Source organism: Xyrauchen texanus, chromosome 39 (genome assembly GCF_025860055.1).
Source record: "Xyrauchen texanus isolate HMW12.3.18 chromosome 39, RBS_HiC_50CHRs, whole genome shotgun sequence".
In the NCBI taxonomy this organism is placed as follows: Eukaryota; Metazoa; Chordata; class Actinopteri; order Cypriniformes; family Catostomidae; genus Xyrauchen; species Xyrauchen texanus.
Genome location: NC_068314.1, coordinates 14,503,040 through 14,524,199, shown reverse-complemented (window position 1 = coordinate 14,524,199; position 21,160 = coordinate 14,503,040). Strand labels below are relative to the sequence as shown.

At 37.4% G+C, this 21,160-nt stretch overlaps 1 protein-coding gene across 8 annotated transcripts in view; it reads left to right on the top strand.

Annotated features, from left to right (window-relative positions):
• The window catches only part of atp2b2 (ATPase plasma membrane Ca2+ transporting 2), a 258,483-nt gene that overhangs the window by 220,999 nt on the left and 16,324 nt on the right, over positions 1 to 21,160 (top strand). For all 8 annotated transcript variants that reach the window (XM_052111374.1, XM_052111378.1, XM_052111375.1 and 5 more), the window contains 5 exons: positions 2,929 to 3,163; positions 9,083 to 9,262; positions 17,434 to 17,521; positions 19,852 to 19,958; positions 20,750 to 20,941. In XM_052111374.1, coding sequence (XP_051967334.1) covers positions 2,929 to 3,163; positions 9,083 to 9,262; positions 17,434 to 17,521; positions 19,852 to 19,958; positions 20,750 to 20,941 — 802 coding nt within the window. The remainder of the gene's footprint in view (positions 1 to 2,928; positions 3,164 to 9,082; positions 9,263 to 17,433; positions 17,522 to 19,851; positions 19,959 to 20,749; positions 20,942 to 21,160) is intronic.

Here is a 21,160-nt window from a genome sequence, read left to right as displayed (position 1 = left end):
TTCATCACTAACTGTAGATGTTCCACTAAGTTTGACAGCCAGACAGTGTTCTAATACAGTGTTCATCTTTATTTTGAACAATATGAATGACTAGCAAGTCTAGCTGGATAGCTACATGTAAAGTACAGTAAATTAAATAGAAAATTAGTAAAAAGTCATTATCAGAATAATTCAAGTTAACAAAAATATAACTTGTTAGGCGATGTCACTTAATAAGTGGATATGCCTATCACTGTGACTATAATGCCTTTCTAGACATCAAAACAAAAGTCTTCTTTCTTGACAGACATGTGCTCCACTAGGATCTCAAGTTACCATGGCTACCAAGTAAACTTAATGTTGAAAGAAATGATTTCAGTGCATTATGTAGAGTGTGTTGGTAATAATGGCTACATTAAGGGACAGGTATAAATGAAAGGAAATTAACAAAATCCAGATGTATACTTGAAATTTGCTAATAATATGCTAGCTTAAACAATGTTCACATCATGGAAGGCTCATGCTATTCTCCGCAATCCACGCACAATTTACCATGTGCCCCACTGAGCGCGAGAACCCCTAATCACGACCACGAGGAGGTTACCCCATGTGACTGTACCCTGCCTAGCAACCAGGCCAATTTGGTTGCTTAGAACAGTGCCAAAGATTGTCAGGTGTGCCATGGAAAATTATCAAATTCCACAAAATGAATAAATACATGAAAGAAAGAAATAATAATAATTTCTCTGTTTTGAAACCATAATCGGTCAATTTGGTGATTGTGAAGAGCAATGATTAATGTGGAAAAGTGAGTGATATTTATGTGTTAAGGGCCTTTCACATGACCCTGCAGAATACATTGAAGTCTATGAAGTGACTTTACACCAAAGTGTTTTTCAACCACGTTTCTGCCTCACTAATAATGTCTTTGAGAGTACTAAGCAACAAGAGATATTTAAAAACTGTCCATATTTGTGAAGAGACATTGAATGTCTCAATTTCTTTTAATTTAATATTACCTTATTGTTTACAAACATCAGAGACCCCAGTTATTGAACTAATTTAAATTTAATAAGAAAACGCTTAGACTTAAACATAAACGAGTCATTTTAGTATTTTCTGCTATCAACGCAACTGCAAGCTTTTTTCTCTCTTCCAAATACATTTTTTCAATGTTCATTGTGAACACCTCCCACTTTTTTACGTGGCAAACTCGTAAAATCGGCCCTCTGTGACGCTTTCTGCAACTCTTGTCATGTGGAGGGCAATGCGGCATTTGACGCTGGGTTCAGCCTCCAGAACCAAATTAAAACCGCCACGAAAAGTCGTCTGTCCGAGGCAAAGACGCAAAATCTAATGACAATTGCCTCCGCATCAGTCTCCCTTGATGCATTTGATTACGCACAGGCGAGCACACAGTTTAAGTTGATGCGGACCAGGAGGAAGGTTTGAGTTGTCGATTTGAATTTTGTTCAGTTAATTGTTTACGTTTTTTGATCCTATTTTAATCGTATTTGTTTTTTTGTAATATTGCGTTGTTCATATGTCTTGTTTTAGTGGCCTCTGTCACTGCGGGGAAAAACAGTCATCTGCTTTGTGTGGTGTCTCTGTTGTTCATCTGTTCTCTTCATAAATAAATAAATGTATAATCTGCTGTACTGTATGCTCGTCCTGTAAATTCATGATTACATTTTTTCATGTGAATGAAAATAAAAGCTATTAAATGTCTTATTATCATTAAAATATGAAAATTAAAATGATGGATAATAATAGATTGTGACAGAATTTAAACTCAAGCGTTTAGAGAGAAAGATTTCTATCCAGCACTGAACTTTTGTTTTTTTGTTTGCATAGCCGAATTTCAAACATTACAAATAAACTTTTCAAGAACTTGTATATGTTTTCTGTCCGTCTTAAATATTAAAGGTAAATATCGACGATGATTAACCTATGTGGGATAGTGGTGTGCAGTAGATTTTTTTAGTCATAATAAGTTTGCCGTGGCATAAAAATGGTTGGGAAACACTGGCTTAGAAGACCTGGCTGGAGTCGCTCAGCACGCCATGGATTCAAACTCGCGACTCCAGGGGTGGTAGTCAGCATCAAGCTATCCAGGCCCCCCAGAAAACTTTAATTTAAATATAGCATTATATTTGAAACTAAGGGTTGGGGACAGCACCAAAACATGCCAAGACAAGCCTTTTCTACCATAAAACACAAATAAAATGTACTCAAATTATTATCTTGAGTCACAATAAAAAATTGTCTAGATCTGTCATTGTCTAAACTGACTATGGGCAATTCAAATAGTTGTGTGAAATGTGTTTTTCCTAGAAATACATCACAGGGACAGAAATATGCCTATAATCTATATGAATCACCCATCTATTGTTTTATCATTTCAAAGCTATCAAACTTGTTTTTGTGAAATGTTTTGATTAAAAAAATTATATCTTTCTTTAAAATTATTTTCATCTTTGGTTTGATAGTGCAAAGAAATATGTATGGTTAGTGCAAAGAAATGTGTAAATTTTTAAGCCACTGTTCGCACACTGATAATGTCCTCGATCAAAATTTCCACTTGATTCACCAAAAATGTAAGCACATTAATTATTTCTTATTGTTGTTCTAATGTTGATGAATCTGGTTTATTTGAAGTGAGGGAGAGTGTGTCCTCAGTTTGTAATTAGCACAGTACACACCTAAACCATCACTTGTACAGTGCTTCGTCACTCATTGCAAATTTATCCTTATGCTTATGGACATTGTAATAATGTGCAGGTTCATGTGCCTGGAGTGATTTTAATATGCTTTTCATGAAATTACATAATGAGGAAATGGCATCAAAAAGTTATCAGAAACTGTTTTAATGGGAAAAAAGCATTCTGCTACAACAATGAACATGTTTTACAAGAATGTGTGGAAGTGACCTTGCTGCCTTTGGTTTAGGTGTACGCGTATTATGAATGAGGTAAGCGAACCTCGCATTTTCAAACCAAGGGACAGGGACGAGATGGTGAAGAAAGTAATCGAACCTATGGCCTGTGACGGACTTAGAACTATCTGTGTAGCTTACCGTGACTTCCCTGCTGACCCTGAGCCCAACTGGGAAGACGAAAACAACATTTTAACTGACCTGACTGCAATATGTGTGGTTGGAATTGAAGATCCTGTCAGGCCAGAGGTAAGAACCTGAAATCTTGTTTCATCACGCTATATTTCACATTTTCTCAATTTTCAGTTTATGTCTGTAATGTATCCTCTGCCTCAGCATTTATTGATATTAATTGTAAATTTTTTCACCAATAAATTTAAATGATCTCATCATTTACTCACGCTCATATCATTCCAAATCTGTATGACTTTCTTTGTTCCATGCAACACAGAAAGAGATTTTAGGTAGAATGTTAGCCTCAGTCACCATTGACTTTCATTAAAACAACATGAGGGTGAGTAAATGATGATAGAATTGGAATTTCATCTTTACGCACAGGGACTGATGAAGCATCTACACTGCTGCAATATTTAATCTCCCACTTTTATCAAGCTATTTCTTTGCTCACATTCTCTAACCGTCTCTCTGGCCAAACACAATAATTGTCAGTTTTCTTAAAGAAAGCAACATCTTAATCAGAATAACAACTGAAGGAACAAGGAACAACTCTTTGCATCCCTCTTCGAAATTGCAGAAATGGGATTTTGAAAATGTAATTGGTTTTATAAAAGCGTTTTAAATATGTGAGCATTATGTTGACACAGATTGCGTTTTTTAATCTAAATGTGTTGTTAGCAGAGGCATTGCACCTGACATGTAGTGTGACTCACTACTTTCCCTAATAAAACAGCCGGAACTTGAGAATCTGTAAAGAAATCCATTAATCTTAACTGTCTAATGTTACCAAGGCTTCCTTTGCCATTTTGTTTTATTAATGAAGCTCTTCCTTGTCTCCTGATGACTGGATTATCTTTACGTTTTTTCAGAAATACTTGGATGTCTAGTCAACAAGATATCATCTCACACTCAAGTCTCTAGACTGTCCCCAATTTCCATGTCTGTAATTGCCATGTGTCCTTGGATTTAAACTTTTGCCAAGACTCTAGAGCAGGGGTACTCAATAAAATGTAAAGATGTCCGGTCTCTATATCTCCTTCTCAGCAAAGGTCCGGATATTAATATGTAGCTTACATGGTGTCAGTAGTTATATGGCTTGGAAATTCTGTATCTTTTAAAAAAATAAAATGTTATGTACTGTATCCTTTATATATTCCTAAACAGAAATATTTATATTTGCTTCATTCCAGCTCTAGAGAGAAAAAATTATTTCTAGTGCTAAATGTAATTTATTCCCACTATAGAGAGAAATATTTCTTTCTAGCACTAAACGCGCTTTATTCCCGCTCTAGAGAGAAATATTTATTACTTGCGCTAAACACTCTTTATTCCCGCTCTAAAGAGAAATCTTTCTTTATAGCGCTAAATGCGCTTTATTTCCGCTCTAGAGAGAAATATTTATTTCTAGTGCTAAAAGTGCTTTATTCCCGCTCTAGAGAGAAATATTTATTTCTAGTGCTAAAAGTGCTTTATTCCCGCTCTAGAGAGAGATATTTATTTCTTGCACTAAACACTCTTTATTCCCGCTCTAGAGAGAAATATTTCTTTCTAGTGCTAAATGCGCTTTATTCCCAATCTAGAGAGAAATATTTCTTTCTAGTGCTAAAAGTGCTTTATTCCCGCTCTAGAGAGAAATATTTCTTTCTTGCACTAAACACTCTTTATTCCCGCTCTAGAGAGAAATATTTCTTTCTAGTGCTAAATGCGCTTTATTCCCGCTCTAGAGAGAAATATTTATTTCTAGTGCTAAAAGTGTTTTATTCCCGCTCTAGAGAGAAATATTTATTTCTAGTGCTAAAAGTGCTTTATTCCCGCTCTAGAGAGAAATATTTATTTCTAGCACTAAATGCGCTTTATTCCCAATCTAGAGAGAAATGTTTCTTTCTAGTGCTAAATGCGCTTTATTCCCGCTCTAGAGAGAAATATTTCTTTCTAGTGCTAAATGCGCTTTATTCCCGCTCTAGAGAGAAATATTTATTTCTAGTGCTAAAAGTGTTTTATTCCCGCTCTAGAGAGAAATATTTATTTCTAGTGCTAAAAGTGCTTTATTCCCGCTCTAGAGAGAAATATTTCTTTCTAGCGCTAAATGCGCTTTATTCCCAATCTAGAGAGAAATATTTCTTTCTAGTGCTAAAAGTGCTTTATTCCCACTCTAGAGAGAAATATTTCTTTCTAGTGCTAAAAGTGCTTTATTCCCGCTCTAGAGAGAAATATTTATTTCTAGTGCTAAAAGTGCTTTATTCCCGCTCTAGAGAGAAATATTTCTTTCTAGCGCTAAATGCGCTTTATTCCCAATCTAGAGGGAAATATTTCTTTCTAGTGGTAAACACGCTTTATTACCGTTCTAAAGAGAAATATTTCTTTCTAGTGTTGCAAGTTCTTTATTCCCACTCTAGAGAGAAATATTTCTTTCTAGCGCTAAACACGATTTATTTCTGCACCAGAGAGAAATATTTCTTTCTAGTGCTAAATGCGCTTTATTCCCGCTCTAGAGAGAAATATTTATTTCTAGTGCTAAAAGTGCTTTATTCCCAATCTAGAGGGAAATATTTCTTTCTAGTGGTAAACACGCTTTATTCCCGCTCTAGAGAGAAATATTTATTTCTAGTGCTAAAAGTGCTTTATTCCCGCTCTAGAGAGAGATATTTATTTCTTGCACTAAACACTCTTTATTCCCGCTCTAGAGAGAAATATTTCTTTCTAGCACTAAATGCGCTTTATTCCCAATCTAGAGAGAAATATTTCTTTCTAGCGCTAAACACGCTTTATTACCGTTCTAAAGAGAAATATTTCGTTCTAGCGCTAAACACGCTTTATTACCGTTCTAAAGAGAAATATTTCTTTCTAGTGTTGCAAGTTCTTTATTCCCACTCTAGAGAGAAAAATGTCTTTCTAACGCTAAACATGCTTTATTCCCACACTAGAGAGAACTATTTCTTTCTAGCGATAAACACGATTTATTTCTGCACCAGAGAGAAATATTTCTCTCTAGTGCTTTATTCACGCTCCAGAGAGAGTTATTACTTTCTAGTGTTGAACGTGCTTTTTTCCTGCTCCAGAGAGAAAGATTTCTATCGAGCGCTGAACACGCTTTATTCACGCTCCGCGGGCATATGCATACATGCTTACACAATAATTTAGCCAGGTGTCAGATAACTAGTACAAAGATTTAGAGCTCGGTCCAGATTGAAATGTCCTTTGGTCCGGATCCAGACCGAGTCCTACTATTGAGTACCCCTGCTCTAAGGATGTGTTTCATTATTAGCAATTATACCATGTGAAACATCAGCAGAGATATCAGCAAGTAAACAAGTTTGGACAGGATGAGTTTTAATTTCTGAATAACAGTAATGAGAAAAAAATTTTCATTTATTTATTAATTTTTTGCATTACAGTAAAGAGAATTTGAGGTTGAATGTGCATAATTGTGAGGGAAAAAAAATTCTCATTAATGTAATGCAATGATATATTATTTAAAGTGTACAATATTTTTTACAAAATGTATACACAGAACGATTTTTTTAATGTAATAATTTTATTCTAATGTAAATCACCATTGATTGAGAATAATGGGCATTACAAACAAACAAATAAATAAATAACATTGCATAAATAACATGCATTATAGCAATACGAATTTTCAGTATTAACCCTCTGGGGTCTGAGGGTATTTTGGGCCCTGGAGAAGTTTTGACATGCCTTGACATTTGTGTTTTTTCAGTTGCTTAAAAACATATTAATGGCTAAAGTCTGATAACACTGTATTCAGCACAAACTGGGCTACAATAATATGTATGTACAGGTTTGTATTTTTGAGAAAATAACGTTTATGCATGGTTTTTGAAAAAACAAAAATTTTAAGTCACTGAAATAAGTCCATATAACACATAGTAAACATTTGTCCACAAGACCTTTGAGAACTCTTGTAGCCTAGAGGTTTTGCTACAAAATGATGTGAAAACCATCCTGATCACTCATTCATACAAAACAATATAGTAATTTAACTTTTGTAAGACAATTTTAGTGTTGAAAGGTAATATGCGAGGAGGCGTGAACGATCATGAATATTCATTATAATTCACACATGAGAGACAAAGACCCTGCCCTGGGACTATCAATGAGGGATAGAGAATGAATGTGAGGAGACATAATGATCCAAATCAAGTTTTAAGTTAAAAGAAGTAATCTGACTATATATTTTCTTTACATAAAGACTTTACTTAATTTTAGACCTACACTACCTTTAAAAGAAGTCTCTTCTGCTCACCAAGACTGGATTTATTTTATCCAAAATACAGAAACAACATTGATATCCTGAACTCTTTTTACAATTTAAAAGAACAGTTTTCTATTTAAATATATTGTAAAACGCAATTTGGGATCAAAGCTGAATTTTCATCATCATTACTGCAGTCTTCAGTGTCACATGATCCTTCAGAAATCATTATAATATGCTGATTTTCTAATATGGGCATATTTAAAGTGCATTTACTCATTTAAACTGAACAGAAATTTGCAAGCACAAGCTTTGTTGATGATAATGAGGCAGCATAAACGCTATTTAAAATATAATCTAAACATTCATATAATTTGATATCATATTACATATTGTATTTATATTATACAGCATACAATTTAAATACCTGCTTTAGCCGAAACAGCATTTAAACTTGCTAATTAGGAGTCATATTTCAAATGTCAATACTCTGAATCCTGGCTGGCAAGTCTGGAAACAGTCCCACTAGTAATATATGTATATGTTTACATAAAATAGCATGTCAACTAATGAAAACTAATGAAATTGTATCCTCGGCTGGATCAAGTCTCTCTTCAAAATACAAATGTTCATCGGAGTCCCGCTCTTCTTCTGAGGAAAATGTTAACTCTTCCATAATATCCTGGAGCTTTCTGGTCTGTGTATCGTTGCAAACGCGCAGACAAATGAATGAAATGTGTTTAAATCAAACCTCAGAGTCGCCTGTGTATCGTTACAAACACGCAGAAAAGTTGAGTTGTGTTGTGTTTACATTAAACCTCAGAGTTGTGGGCGTGTACATTTGCATTGATCGTCTCAGCACATTAGCGTATGAATGGCGCGCTCTGCTGGTGGGTGGGATCACATTACAGATAATTAGATAGCCTTGTAAAAACTGACATCGCTTTGTTTCAAACAGATTGCATTGCAGGAGAATATTTGTTTTAAAATTGTTGTATTTAAAAGTAGACATTTTAAGCTTTCTTTAGACATATGTTTCATGTTTGTGTGCAAGTATTCGCAGAGTTTCAGTTCATTTTAGTGACGTGTTTCTGAAATATGCTCGTGAACACAGAGACTGCTGAAAGCTAATAAAAGTAGACCCTTTATATTAGGATATTTTAAGTTGTTTCTGCTGTAATAACAAAAATATCCAGCAGGACGTGCCGGTGCGTCCGTCGACCCCAGAGGGCTAATGTGCTTATTTGTCATTACAATGTCACAATGAAAAAGATCCTAAAAATCAGCTTAAATTTTTTCTTTACACATAAATTCTTATTTATATACTTTCGTATTAAAATTGATTAAGATCAACCTACAATTAACTGGTGCAACAAAAATTCTACTTGAATCAAGTCAACCACAAAACATTAAATCAGCAAATGATTAATTCTGTCCTTGCTGCTCTGTGTTATCCACCATTGCATAATTACTATAAATACAATAATTGCATAAATACTTGAAAGTCTCCTAATGATCACTCACTTGTTCAACTATGCGCATCTAAATGTGCCAACTCACCACAAAGCAAATATGAGGAAATAAGACGACGAATCAGGTCAGGTCGTTGAATCGTGTGTGTTTAGTGGTGTGTTCATTTTCTTCAGCACAGGCGTGGGCTTGCGGTTTGCAAAGGCCCCCGCACTAACTTCTCTTGTCTAACAGAGAGACGGTACATGTGAAATTAATGCTCACTAGATAATGTGTGGCTCAAAACTGGAATCTTGTAACTGCAGGTGCCCGACGCCATCAGGAAGTGCCAGCGTGCTGGCATCACTGTGCGTATGGTGACTGGAGACAACATCAACACGGCAAGAGCAATTGCTATTAAGTGCGGGATCATTCAACCGGGAGAGGACTTCCTGTGCATCGATGGCAAAGAGTTCAACAGGAGGATAAGAAATGAGAAGGGAGAGGTACGTCTGTATTCATATGGTTTCATATGTTTTTGAAAAATTGTTTTACCATTTTCTTCAAAAGTTTTTGATTTAATGACTTTGATTTGAACCATCATTTAAAAGAAAGCAATACAAATGTTGTGCCTATTGAAGATAGTGTAAGATTTTTTTTAATTCTCACAATTAAATCTTATTGAATTAACTAATCATTATGTTCAAACATAAGTTTTTATTATTTTTAATATATATATATATATTATATATATTATTAATTTTCAGTTGCCTTTCAAGTCAGTAACTTTGACGCTGCATCAACACCTGACGCTATGGGAACTCCTCCCAGTAGTGACAATCCCTGAAACCTGTTTGGAATCACCCCAATGTCATTGCAAATGGTGCTTAGTGCTTCGCCCTTTATGTGCCTTTATTGCAGACATTAACCGGAGCACAGTGCAATTTCTGCAGAATTTTTATGTTCAAGCTCGCAATTTCCTCTCTAGTACTCTGCAAGCCCAACGTTTTGCTTTGTTGTTTGATCTGGCACACCTGAACAGAGAGTGAATTATTTTATTCTCCCTATTGTGCATCTGACGATCAGCGTATTGTTTACACTTCTGTGTAATGCAGTTGTTTATCTGTTGTATGTGTTTTTTTCTAGAAAAGTAACTAAAAGAGACTTTTGCTGTACATTGTCTTTTTGAAGTTGGTGTTTCACAAATATTTCTCTCCATGTAAGTGATATATCCCTCTTTCTAATGTGCACAAGTGCTGATTTATCTGTCTGAGTTAGGAAGCGGTGCTCAGTGAGACCGAAACCGTTTACTATGAGCACATTAAACTCAAGACGCTGCACACTCAGGTCACTTTCTTTCTGAAAGCCGCCACCGTTCCCAAAGCCCACCAAAAATCTGACCTCTGCAGATCCAGAGGGACCTTATCAGGAAGGAAAGCAAGAATGTGATGCAGAGTGCAGAGATTTTGAAAAAAATTTGGCACCAGCTCTGGTCTTGCATCTCTCCTCACCTCCATATCAAGTGGATTCACATGTTAATTTCACCTGTGATGATCTGCGGCCCACTTTGGCAGAAATGATAGTAAGAGGGATGTTTTATCACTGGAGGCCTCTGACAATGACACCTTGTCAGAATTGCCTAACGACCGTGCTGGTTTACACCTGTCATGTAGAGAGGTTATTCAGAGCTTCCTCCAGTCAAAGTGGCTGTCACAGCCTACTTATGCCCCTCTTCTTCCGCACTGGCATAGATATCATTGCTGTTGCATCCATCTAGGCTCATGTCCTCTTAAGTTGGTAAGGCTTATGTTGCAGCAGCCAGTCTCTTTTGCCCAAGCACTCCATAGCGTTATTGCAGGCCTATCAGTCAGACCTACTAAAGCACATGGATGAAAGTGGCCCCAACACCAAATCCCTCAAAGAGCTGCGCCACTTCACAGGTCTGGCACTCTGAGCTACCAAGATCATTGCCCAGGCTAATGACAGATATAAGGGAAGCCGGGTTCCATTTAGCGTCATCTCTGGCTGACCTTAATAAGGACAACTTTTTTCTGCTTCATGCTCCGGTGCTGCAACAGGAACTCTTTGGTGATGTCCTGAGTGCTTTCACCAAGAGGTACCAGTTGGTCATTTGGTTGCATACATGCAGATCTTGCCAAGGTGAGGTGGCGTTGTATTGCAGATGGGTAGCTCACGCTCTTCCTCTAGGCAGTGACCCATGAAGCAAAGCACCCCTAAGTCTCAAATATACTCCCCCAGAAGGTGGAGACTAAGCTGGCAGCTAGGCCACATATGCCATGTCAAAAATGCTAAATTGTGCTTTCTTGTTCATGTGGAAAACCTCCTTCCTGATGAACCAATTGTTCCTGATGGTCTGATAACCCCTAACAGGTATAAGAGCCAAAATAACTGTCCACCATCGCTGTCCCTGCAGTTGCATGCCAGGATTGAGGACATGTTTCCAGTTATGGAACTGTTTCTGCAGTTGTTGGCAGTGTGTCAAATGTTTTTCACATTCCAATAAAGTTTTCAATGCTTGTAGTGGTTGCTTGGGACCCAAAACCATCTCTATATGACTGAGCTATTTTGGGAGACCGTCACCCAAAGGTGGGTGGCAGTCTGACAGCAAATGTCACGGAGAAGCCTTTGTGTAGTTTAGCCTGTTACTCGGACGCATGGCACAGCCTCCGGGGGTCTCCAGCTGGGTGCTGTGCACAGTTGAGCATAGCCATTGCTTCAGTTTGTGAAGTGGCTGCAGAGTACAGCGGGGTTCTATCCTCTGCCATGATGGGCCGATTTTACACACAGAGGTACAGTGTTACCTCTCCAAAAAAGTGATAGAGTCCATACCTGCATGCAACGCACAGAAAAGCATCTATAGTCATTGTTTTCTGACCAAGAAGGACGGTGTACTGTGTCCCGTACTGGACTGGACTGGACTGCACTTTAAATGGACACTCAGGAAGTCTTCCTTCAAAATGGCTACTCAAAGACAGATTTTGTCTTATGCCTGACAGGTACTTTCAAGTTCAAAGAGCTCCTCGCCACTGGCCATTCTTGAGATTCGCCTTCAAGAAGATATAATTACAGTTCAAAGTCCTACCCTTCTGCTTGTATACATTCTATTCTCCAGTGCTTAATGTGATTCAAGCCAGGGGCCACCATGGCACTTTTTGAGTTTGTTGCATATGAGACCTCTACAGTCTTGGGTCAACTTAAGAGTGCCTCATACGTCACCGGTCATCTGAACTTGCTCAGACTGGTAGACTTGCTCTAGGGTCACGGAGTCAGACCAGGGTAATGGAAGCTTCCTCCTCAGACAGTTCAGAGGATTCAAAAAGTAATTTGGTACTCTAGCTCAATAGTGGCCACCCATATACAATGTGTTCTCACCTGTCTGCTTGCTACACCAAGCGTTGTGCAAGATTTTGGAAGATATGTGATCATGCTATTGATTGTGCCAGAGTGGCACACCCATCCTTGGTTTTGTAGCTGGTAGAACTGTTGGATGCTCCCCTGAGGGAAATTCCTTTGAGGAGGGATCTGCTCTTGCAAGCTCAAGGAACGATCTGGCATACCCAGCCAGAGTTGTGAAGACTTCATGTCTTGAAGACTGTTCTGCTACTCACTTTGTCTCCAATCAATCATGTTGGGGCCTTTTGGTCAAAGTCTGTTGCTTTGTGTTGTTGGACACTCCTTTTCAAGCCTCATTTTGTAACCTTAAAGGCATTCTCGCCTCCTCTGTTTGAGTCAGAGGCTGTACATGCTTTGTCCTTTGAGGTTATTGCACAAGTACTGTATATTGACCAAACAAGTCAATTCAGGCTGTCAGATCAGCTCTCTGTCTGCTTTTGAGGCTGCACAAAAGGTTTGACCATCTCCAAGTAAAGACTTTCTCACTGGGTTGTCTATACCATTTCTCTTGCGGATGATTCGCAAGGCATACAGTGCCCCATGGGTGTTAAAGCTCTTTCCACCAGGAGCATGGCTTCCTACTGGGCTTGGGCTAAGGACTTATGCCTGTCCGCAGGCTGAGCTTCTTCTAACACCAGGTTCTATAACTTGGATGTTTCCTCCCTCTCTTCCCAGATTTTGACTGCAGTGGAGGGCTGATGTGTCAATGTTTCAATACCTTTTTGATAGTATCAATGTAATATGCAACAGGTCTTTGACCTTGAAACTCTCTCTCTCCCTTTCCTTTTGCATTTCAAAAAGGAGAGCTTCTTATCAATATTTTACTACCTGTACTGGCTAGTGGCATTGTTGTATTATTTTCTCCACAAACACAGTTATGTTTCCTCCTCTAACTTTCTATTTATCAATATGAAGGTGTGGTTATTTCAATGCATTTTTACTATCTTATCGGCTAGTGGGCATTTCTCTAGTGTGTGAGAATCAGTAGCACAGCAATCTGATATATGATTGCCATAGCATCAGCTGCTGATGCAGCATCAAAGTGACCAACTTGAAAGGGAATATCTTGGCTATGACTTTAACATTGTTTCCCTAAAAGAAGAGAACCAAACACTGTGTGTACTTGCCACACCACTGATTTTATTTGCTTTTAATTAACCGAGAGATGGCTCCTCCCTTCAGTTGAAAAATCATAAAGAATTAACGGTGTGCTATTAGTGTTATTCTATATGGGCTTCAGAGATCGTCACTCTTGGTAAGAGGTCATATAGCACCAGCTACTGGTGCAAAGTCTCATTTACTCCTTTCAAGGAAGCAAGGTTAGAGTCGTAACCAAGAAGTTTTCTTAGGGTTATATAATTTGACATATGATTATTATTGTCATGTGATTAAAAGTTCAAATTATTTTTAAGAGACTTACTGACCTTGACACTCAGCCATGAGGGTTTTCAGGTGACCTTTCTGCTTATGGTTTTGATCACAATGACTTTGAATTGATAATGTTTTATTTTGAATTTTCCTTAAAATGGAAATGTAAACAGTTTCAGCATCCTTGAAACTGAGAAAGGAGCAAATATGGAATATGTTACAGAGATGGAAAAAAGCTGTCTTCACAACCTGACTAATGTGAGCATCAAATGAGTGTGATTTTAAACAGTCAGAGAGGGTTTAATTAGGTCACCATCCAAGTCCAGCATGATGCCAGATTGCTTAGAGATAACTGACTTTTGACCAATAACAATTACCTCTGTCTTATCTGAGTTGAACTTAAGATAGACAGGAGTGCCATTGTAAATCTTAGTGTCATCAGCATAGCAGTCGAAACTGAATCCATAGCGTCTGATTATCTGTCCAAGTGGTAACATAAACTGTGAAATGAAGAGGGCCAAGAACAGAGCATTGAGAAACACCTGAATTAATAGAAGCAGTGGATGATTTGTGCCTCTGAAATACTGCCTACTGGCACAAATTGCAGCCTATCAATAAGATAAGAAGTGAGCACATCAATAGCTGTGCCTGTAATACCGATTGCTGAGAGGCATGAGAGAAGTATCTTGTGACAATGTCAAATGCAGTGCTAAGGTCCAACAGGAGAAGAATACTAAGTCCACTAGAATCGGAGGAGATGAGAAGATCATTAAGAACATTAATAAGAACTGTTTCTGTACTGTGTTGAGGACGAAAACCAGACTAGAAAGGTTCATAGAGGTTGTTAGCAGTTGAATAAGCCTGTAGCTGATAACTCGCTAACACCTTTGATAAGAAAGAAAGGTTCAAGATGGGCCTGTAGTTACTTAATATTGAAGGATCAAGACAGGGGTTTTTTTAGGCCAGGGGTGACAGCAGCCAACTTAAGCTATGATGGAACTATACCAGATGCAAGTGACGTGCTAAACATGGGAAATGGGTGAAGACAAAACAGACAAGCAGATTTTTTTAATAGGGAGGTGGGTGCTGGTTCAAGAAGACTAGTTGAAGAATTAGAATTATTGATTATCTCATCCACAGCAGAGGGAACAGTTGGAGTAAAACCTGAAAGATTGTGAACCAGGTGCAAAGGTAAAAATTCAGTAATGAAGTAGAGGAGAGCTGATGGAAAATATAAAGTGTTTTACTCTGAAAAGATCCACATTTTTGGTCAGAGCAAGGCAATATCAATACTGGAGGCTCAGTTAGTCTTTTAATAGTAACAAAGAGTGTTCAAGACAGGCATTTGGAATTGTTAATGATAGCAGAAAAATAGGAAGATTTGGCAGAATTATGAGCTAGCCTGTACTGCAGAATATGTTCAGCATAAGCTAGCCATTCTAGACGTCGACCCTTTGTTTTCATTGCACTAAGGTCAGGATTGAATCAAGGTGAATTGTGAGAGGAGGGAACAAACCTAGATTTTAAAGGAGCATATTTATTTAATATTATGGAAATACTGTCATTTTAAATATGAAGTATATCATTAGCACTGGAGAGACCAAGACAGATAGACAGAGTGGAGGCACTGATTGAAGAAGAGAATGAGAGAGGATCAACCAACTTCAAATTACATACAAATGTCTTATTTAGGGACAGAAAAACTACAGAAAATTAAATCAGTTTAAGTACAGAAATACATATGTCAACACCCTTCAGAGCAACAGTGTCAATACCAGTAGAGCACACTGCAACAAGACAAATGTATGACCATGAGTTGAAAAATCAATATGTTTGTAAAGGGATCAGTGGAAAGGAGGAGGCGAGAACCGGCTTGACGATGTAAATCATATTTTAATAGTAAACTTAAAAGACAACATAAACACACATGACGGACATGTCCGTAAACGATCTCTCTCTCCCGCACGATCCTCTGCAGTCGACCTTTATACCTCAGAGGCTTGATTAGCCTAATACGGGACTGGGTGTGTATGATCACGACCCGGCCCCGCCCTCCGCCCTGCCACAATGTTGTAAAAGATTAAAACAATCAAGGACTGACATGAAATCACTAGCAAGTACACTATCAGCATCAATATGAATATTGAAACCTCCCAGTAGTAAAATAGCAGTAGATTGTGTAGAAGCAATGGTAAGCAGTTCACATAGATCAGCCAAAAATTTTGTATTAAATTTAGGAGGCCAATAGACCAGTATTACATGACCAGTGAACTTAAATGCCAAATATTCAATGACAAATGCCAGACCTCCACCCATACCCTTAACTCTGGGCTTAGTCAGGTAGCTGTAAACATGAGGCATGAGTAAATTAAGTTCCACAGTATCATTAAGTATTTGCCAGGTTTCTGTGAGCAGAAACATGTCCAAGTCTTCATCAGAAATTAGATCTCGAAGAAATTTCAGTGAATGTTATGTAGAACAAAATTACTCCATTGCAACACATTTGTTGTTAAATGCAGAGTAATTACTGTCTTTGTTAAGGGATCTCAGAGAGTTTAAGTTTATTCCACGATGTGTATATAGTGAAAATACATTTCGTGTGTCCTCTTGATTAGTCCAGATAGATGGGATAGAGGCAGGCATTGTACAGTTTATGTGTAGAAATCGCATCGAATAGCGATGGATGTAATGAGGACACCAGGCAATTCCAAAGCTTTTACATAGATCATATGTTGTAAAGTTGAGTTGAAGAAACCACTTAAATCCATGCTGCTGAGTTGGAGAGTAGTTCAGTGACGTCATTGGAAGGTAGCTGACGTTAGCAAACAACCCAATTAAGCAGAGAACCAGAAGTCCAAGGGCAGTTGGATTAGACGCTGAAGCCTGCATTTTCATATGTAAATGCACCTTTAGAGAGGACAGTGGCATAGAACTCACAACATCAAGCCACAGTTGTTTCCCAAGCCCAGTGAGACAACCGCTTCCCAAATCATGGAAGCCGGCAAAGACGTTCCAACCGCAAGACAAAGTAAGTGAGATCGTGGCAAAACAACTCACCGACTATGCCAAAATTGCGGTTGTGAGAGTGGGAGAGGGCTCGTACAGGCAAGAGGAGTAGCAGTAAGCGTGTCAGTGCAGTATCCAAGTGGTGCAACAGTGTCAGTAGCAACAGTTATCCAGACAAAAGATTAACGTGGTAAAATCCAGGAAGCCAACCACATTTGAGGAGTTATCGATGTCAGGGGTAAATTCGGTTTACTCAGCAGCATGGGTGATAATCCAAATATTCAAAACTAAAGGTACAGAGCAACATCACACCAACAAAACCAACAGCGTCCATGAGAAGCGGCAGCCAACATGCATTTAGCATGTTTTTGTTTTTGGAAACACAAATTGCAGAGACAGGCAAAAGAACTTGTACTGTGTGTACAGCCCTAAACTAGTTTGTGACTGTGATGTTGTTGCATTCCAGTACTGTGATAATTTATTTGCTATTTTATTTTGCTGTGATAACATTAGTGGCATTTGTACTCGCTGTATAAGAAATTAACTGCTGTTTTTGTCGAAGACAGTTATTGAACACTTCTGATAGATGGCCATTCTTTAAGTAATGAACTACCCACATCTGAATAAACGCTGTGCATTTTTATACCAAGTCATATAATTTACAGTATATTTAAATGTGATATGCTGCATTATACTGTCTTCTCTGATGAATGTTTACTCTCATTTTAATGCAAAATATATGTTATGGACAAATTATAGTTTTCAAGTTATTTATTATTGACTGTTTTATGTATTCCATACTCAGGTTTATAGACACATTTTACCAGCTGTAATAAAAATGTATTGAAATCAATTGCTGTTTCTAGCAGTTGTTTATTGTGTCTCGTAGGTTGAGCAGGAACGTATTGATAAAGTGTGGCCCAAACTACGAGTGCTGGCCAGATCTTCACCGACGGACAAACACACACTGGTCAAAGGTATGAACTCACATGAGACATTTACCATCAAAACATCAAACTCATTGCATGAAAAAATAAATAAATCAAAAATCAAAATGTTTAGTTTTTTCTCAAACAACAAACTGTTCTCTCCAAAATACAAAAGTATTGGTTGAATATTTGCAGTTTGTAATCTAACTATATAAGCAAGTATAATGCTTTGGGACAAAAGTTGTCCTCAAAATGTGATTTGATTTTCATTTGGTAGATGATGAAATGGGTAAAAATATTTCATAGACTTACACTAAAGAAGGAACCATTGCCATGTATAAAGACTCAAATATCATATACTGTATACTAGTAACCTCTCAGAACTAGTATACAGTATACTGTATACTAGTTCTGAGAGGTTACTAGTATACAGTATATCATATACTGTATACTAGTTCTGAGAGGTTACTAGTATACAGTATACTAGTAACCTCTCAGAACTAGTGGTCGACCGATATATCGCAGAGGCCGATAAATCGGACGATATTCTGACTTTTTTAATTATCGGCATCTGCCTATAATATTTCCAGTTTGGCCGATTTCTTTCTTGAAGGCGACGAAAATCGCCTGCTTGCACATGAAGCGACTGAGACATGTAAACAACCAGTCATGGTTTGTTTTGTTGTTACGTGCCATCGTTTTACTACAATAATAGACTGGTTTGTCTCATTTAAACAGGTTTGAGGTCATTATATTAAAGTGCTCATCTGTTTCATTCTCCCTCTCTCTCTCCTCGATCGTTCCCTGTACCTTTTAACTGTCTTGTCTAATGATAAAAGGTAAATATAAATAAAACTAATATCACATACCTTCTGCAAATATGCACATATCTCGTTTATAAAGATTTAATAAATAAACCTCACAAAACTTGAGCAGATCCAGCATTATTATTATCCAGCATTTTATAATTCAAAATGAAAACTTCAGGATCAGGATCAAAAGTTCCTCTGATTCAGAAATAATGATGTTCACTCGGTGAGGAACCAAGCAGGCGATCCAGGCCGTTTAAACTGTCAGGAGATTGCTGCTTGCGCTGGATCCACACTGAGTGTGTGAAGTAAAAGCGCTTCATGCATGCTGTAATTAAATGTCTTATTCACTATGCACTGTATGTACAATTGGTTTGATTTGGTATTTTTTAAGAAAATGCGATTGCTAACGTGGTCATGCCATCTATGGTTGCTGGCCTACTGTTTGTACTGTTATTTCCTTCTTCCTAATATATAAAACATTTATTAAAAACTAAACAGAAATCAGAAGTAACTGCCTTCTACCATTTAAAATACAATATAATTGTATTTTTTTATTTTTTTCAAAGTTAAAGTTTTGTGTGAAATTGAGTAAATATAGTACTAAATACGAGTTTAATTTATGTATTTGTTTTTTAGCAATTTTATGTTTATGTTATTTACTATATTGAATTGTGTGATATATTTGAATTGTATCATCCCATCGGCCACCCTGCTCTCTGGATATCGGCATCGGCCGTTAAAAAACACATATCGGTCGACCACTACTCAGAACATCTTAGCAACTTCATAGCAATGCTCAGACAACCACCCCAAACACCCTAACATTGTGGTTGTGATTTAATCACAGGCAAGCACCACTAATATTTTCTTTAGAAAATGTAAAATATGCAGTATAGTTTCTGACTAAGCTACCGGCATAGGACATTTTAACAAAACAATATAATGTATCTTATAAACTGCTCCCAAAATCATCTTCTGAGAGAATAAATGTATAATAACAGCAGTCAAGATCAATGTACAATCTAAAACCATTATAGAACACCTCAAAACTTGCTGAAGAACATGGACTGAGTTATTTAAGAAATTCAGATAGAATGTACTACATCTACCAAAGTACATGTGCAATGGCATTTACACACAACAGCTGCAGTGTTGCAGTGAACTGATCTGGAATCAGATCCCTATGTTGTGTTGGATACATGAGACTCATAATGGCTGAGGTCACAGGTTAATTAACATACCGTAAGTACAGTTAATTTTGCTCTGTAACAATTATCCAAACAATTATCTAAAATAAGATGAGCATGGCATAAAAAGTAGCTAGATTTATCTCCCACTATTTTAAATTAACTAGTTTTTAATTATTATTTTAATAGCTAACAAAAATATATTTTATTGTATATTTATTTTGCCATAATATTTTGCTGTATATCTGTGGGGATAAACAATGTGTCTAACTCCTAAAGGTTAAGCACCTAATTTTTGACAAATGGTTAAGCACCATTTGTTAAAAAAAAAGACATGCTATTAAAGTGGTCAATACTGTGTGATCGAACTGTTTAACAGGTATTATCGATAGTACTCTGGTGGCCCAGCGGCAGGTTGTTGCTGTAACCGGTGATGGAACCAATGACGGACCGGCCCTCAAGAAAGCAGATGTCGGTTTTGCCATGGTGAGAAGTGATACATTCCCAAATTCATCGAAGCGAGCTGTAGAAAAGAAGACCGTGACATTGTGATTTCATCGTTTCAGTCTTGTTCTTCTGAAGCTTTTCAGATACAGACTGTCCTCATTTCTTCAGCATGTACAATCATGCCACCTTGTGTGGCTAATAAAATAAGACAAGAGCACCCCCTAGTGCAGGACATATCTTTTTGTGGCTGTTTTTATGGCATGTTACAATTGAATTGTATTAACCAAAAACACAGCTTGTGTCAGCACCACACCATGATTTCTATTTTCACAAGTTTGTCATGGCAGTGGAGAGCATATTCCTGTATATCAAACTGACAAGGGCTGCCTGCGGGCAGTTTCCTCTCTGTGGTATTTACAATCATTTTACTGTCAGCCTTGTCTTAAGGGAGAACAGTTCCTTAGGCTAGTCTTTAAAAACACAGACACATAGTGTGGAGTCAGGGTAACAAAAACAGAAAGAAACATTTGTCTTTACCTAGACGGTAATCAGATTTGTGATGATATTTGGGCAATTTTGCATTACTCACAGTCCATGTCAGGGTTAATTATTTAAAAAGATATATTCTTTATCAAAACATAAATTCTCATTTCTTTCATTTGATTTTGTGTTATAATATGACTCATGCATATTCTTGACAGGTTTCTTGAGATTCACCCTTCCAATCCTCCCTGGACAGATTCTGTTATCTTTTATAAAAAAAAAATGTAGACAAGCACACAAATATCAGATAACATTGAATTGAAATGACAGTGCATGTGTCTTTACAGGGAATCGCAGGGACAGATGTGGCTAAAGAGGCTTCTGACATCATCCTGACAGATGATAACTTCTCCAGCATCGTGAAGGCCGTCATGTGGGGACGCAATGTCTACGACAGCATTTCAAAGTTCCTGCAGTTTCAGCTGACGGTTAATGTTGTAGCTGTGATTGTTGCTTTCACCGGAGCCTGTATTACACAGGTTAGTGTCTCTGCTCATGTGCTTATGACACTTTCAGTCTAGTATACTTTATTTGGGGTGTCTTTAAGGCAAGGATCAGTAATACTATTTTTCAAATTAAAGGTTAGGGATTTGAACAAACCCCTAAGCCTAAGCATTAAACTTCAGCACATAGATTGTCCTGCACCGTTTGTGTTGTGGATATGAATAATACCTCAAATCATGTGACTTGTTGAGGTG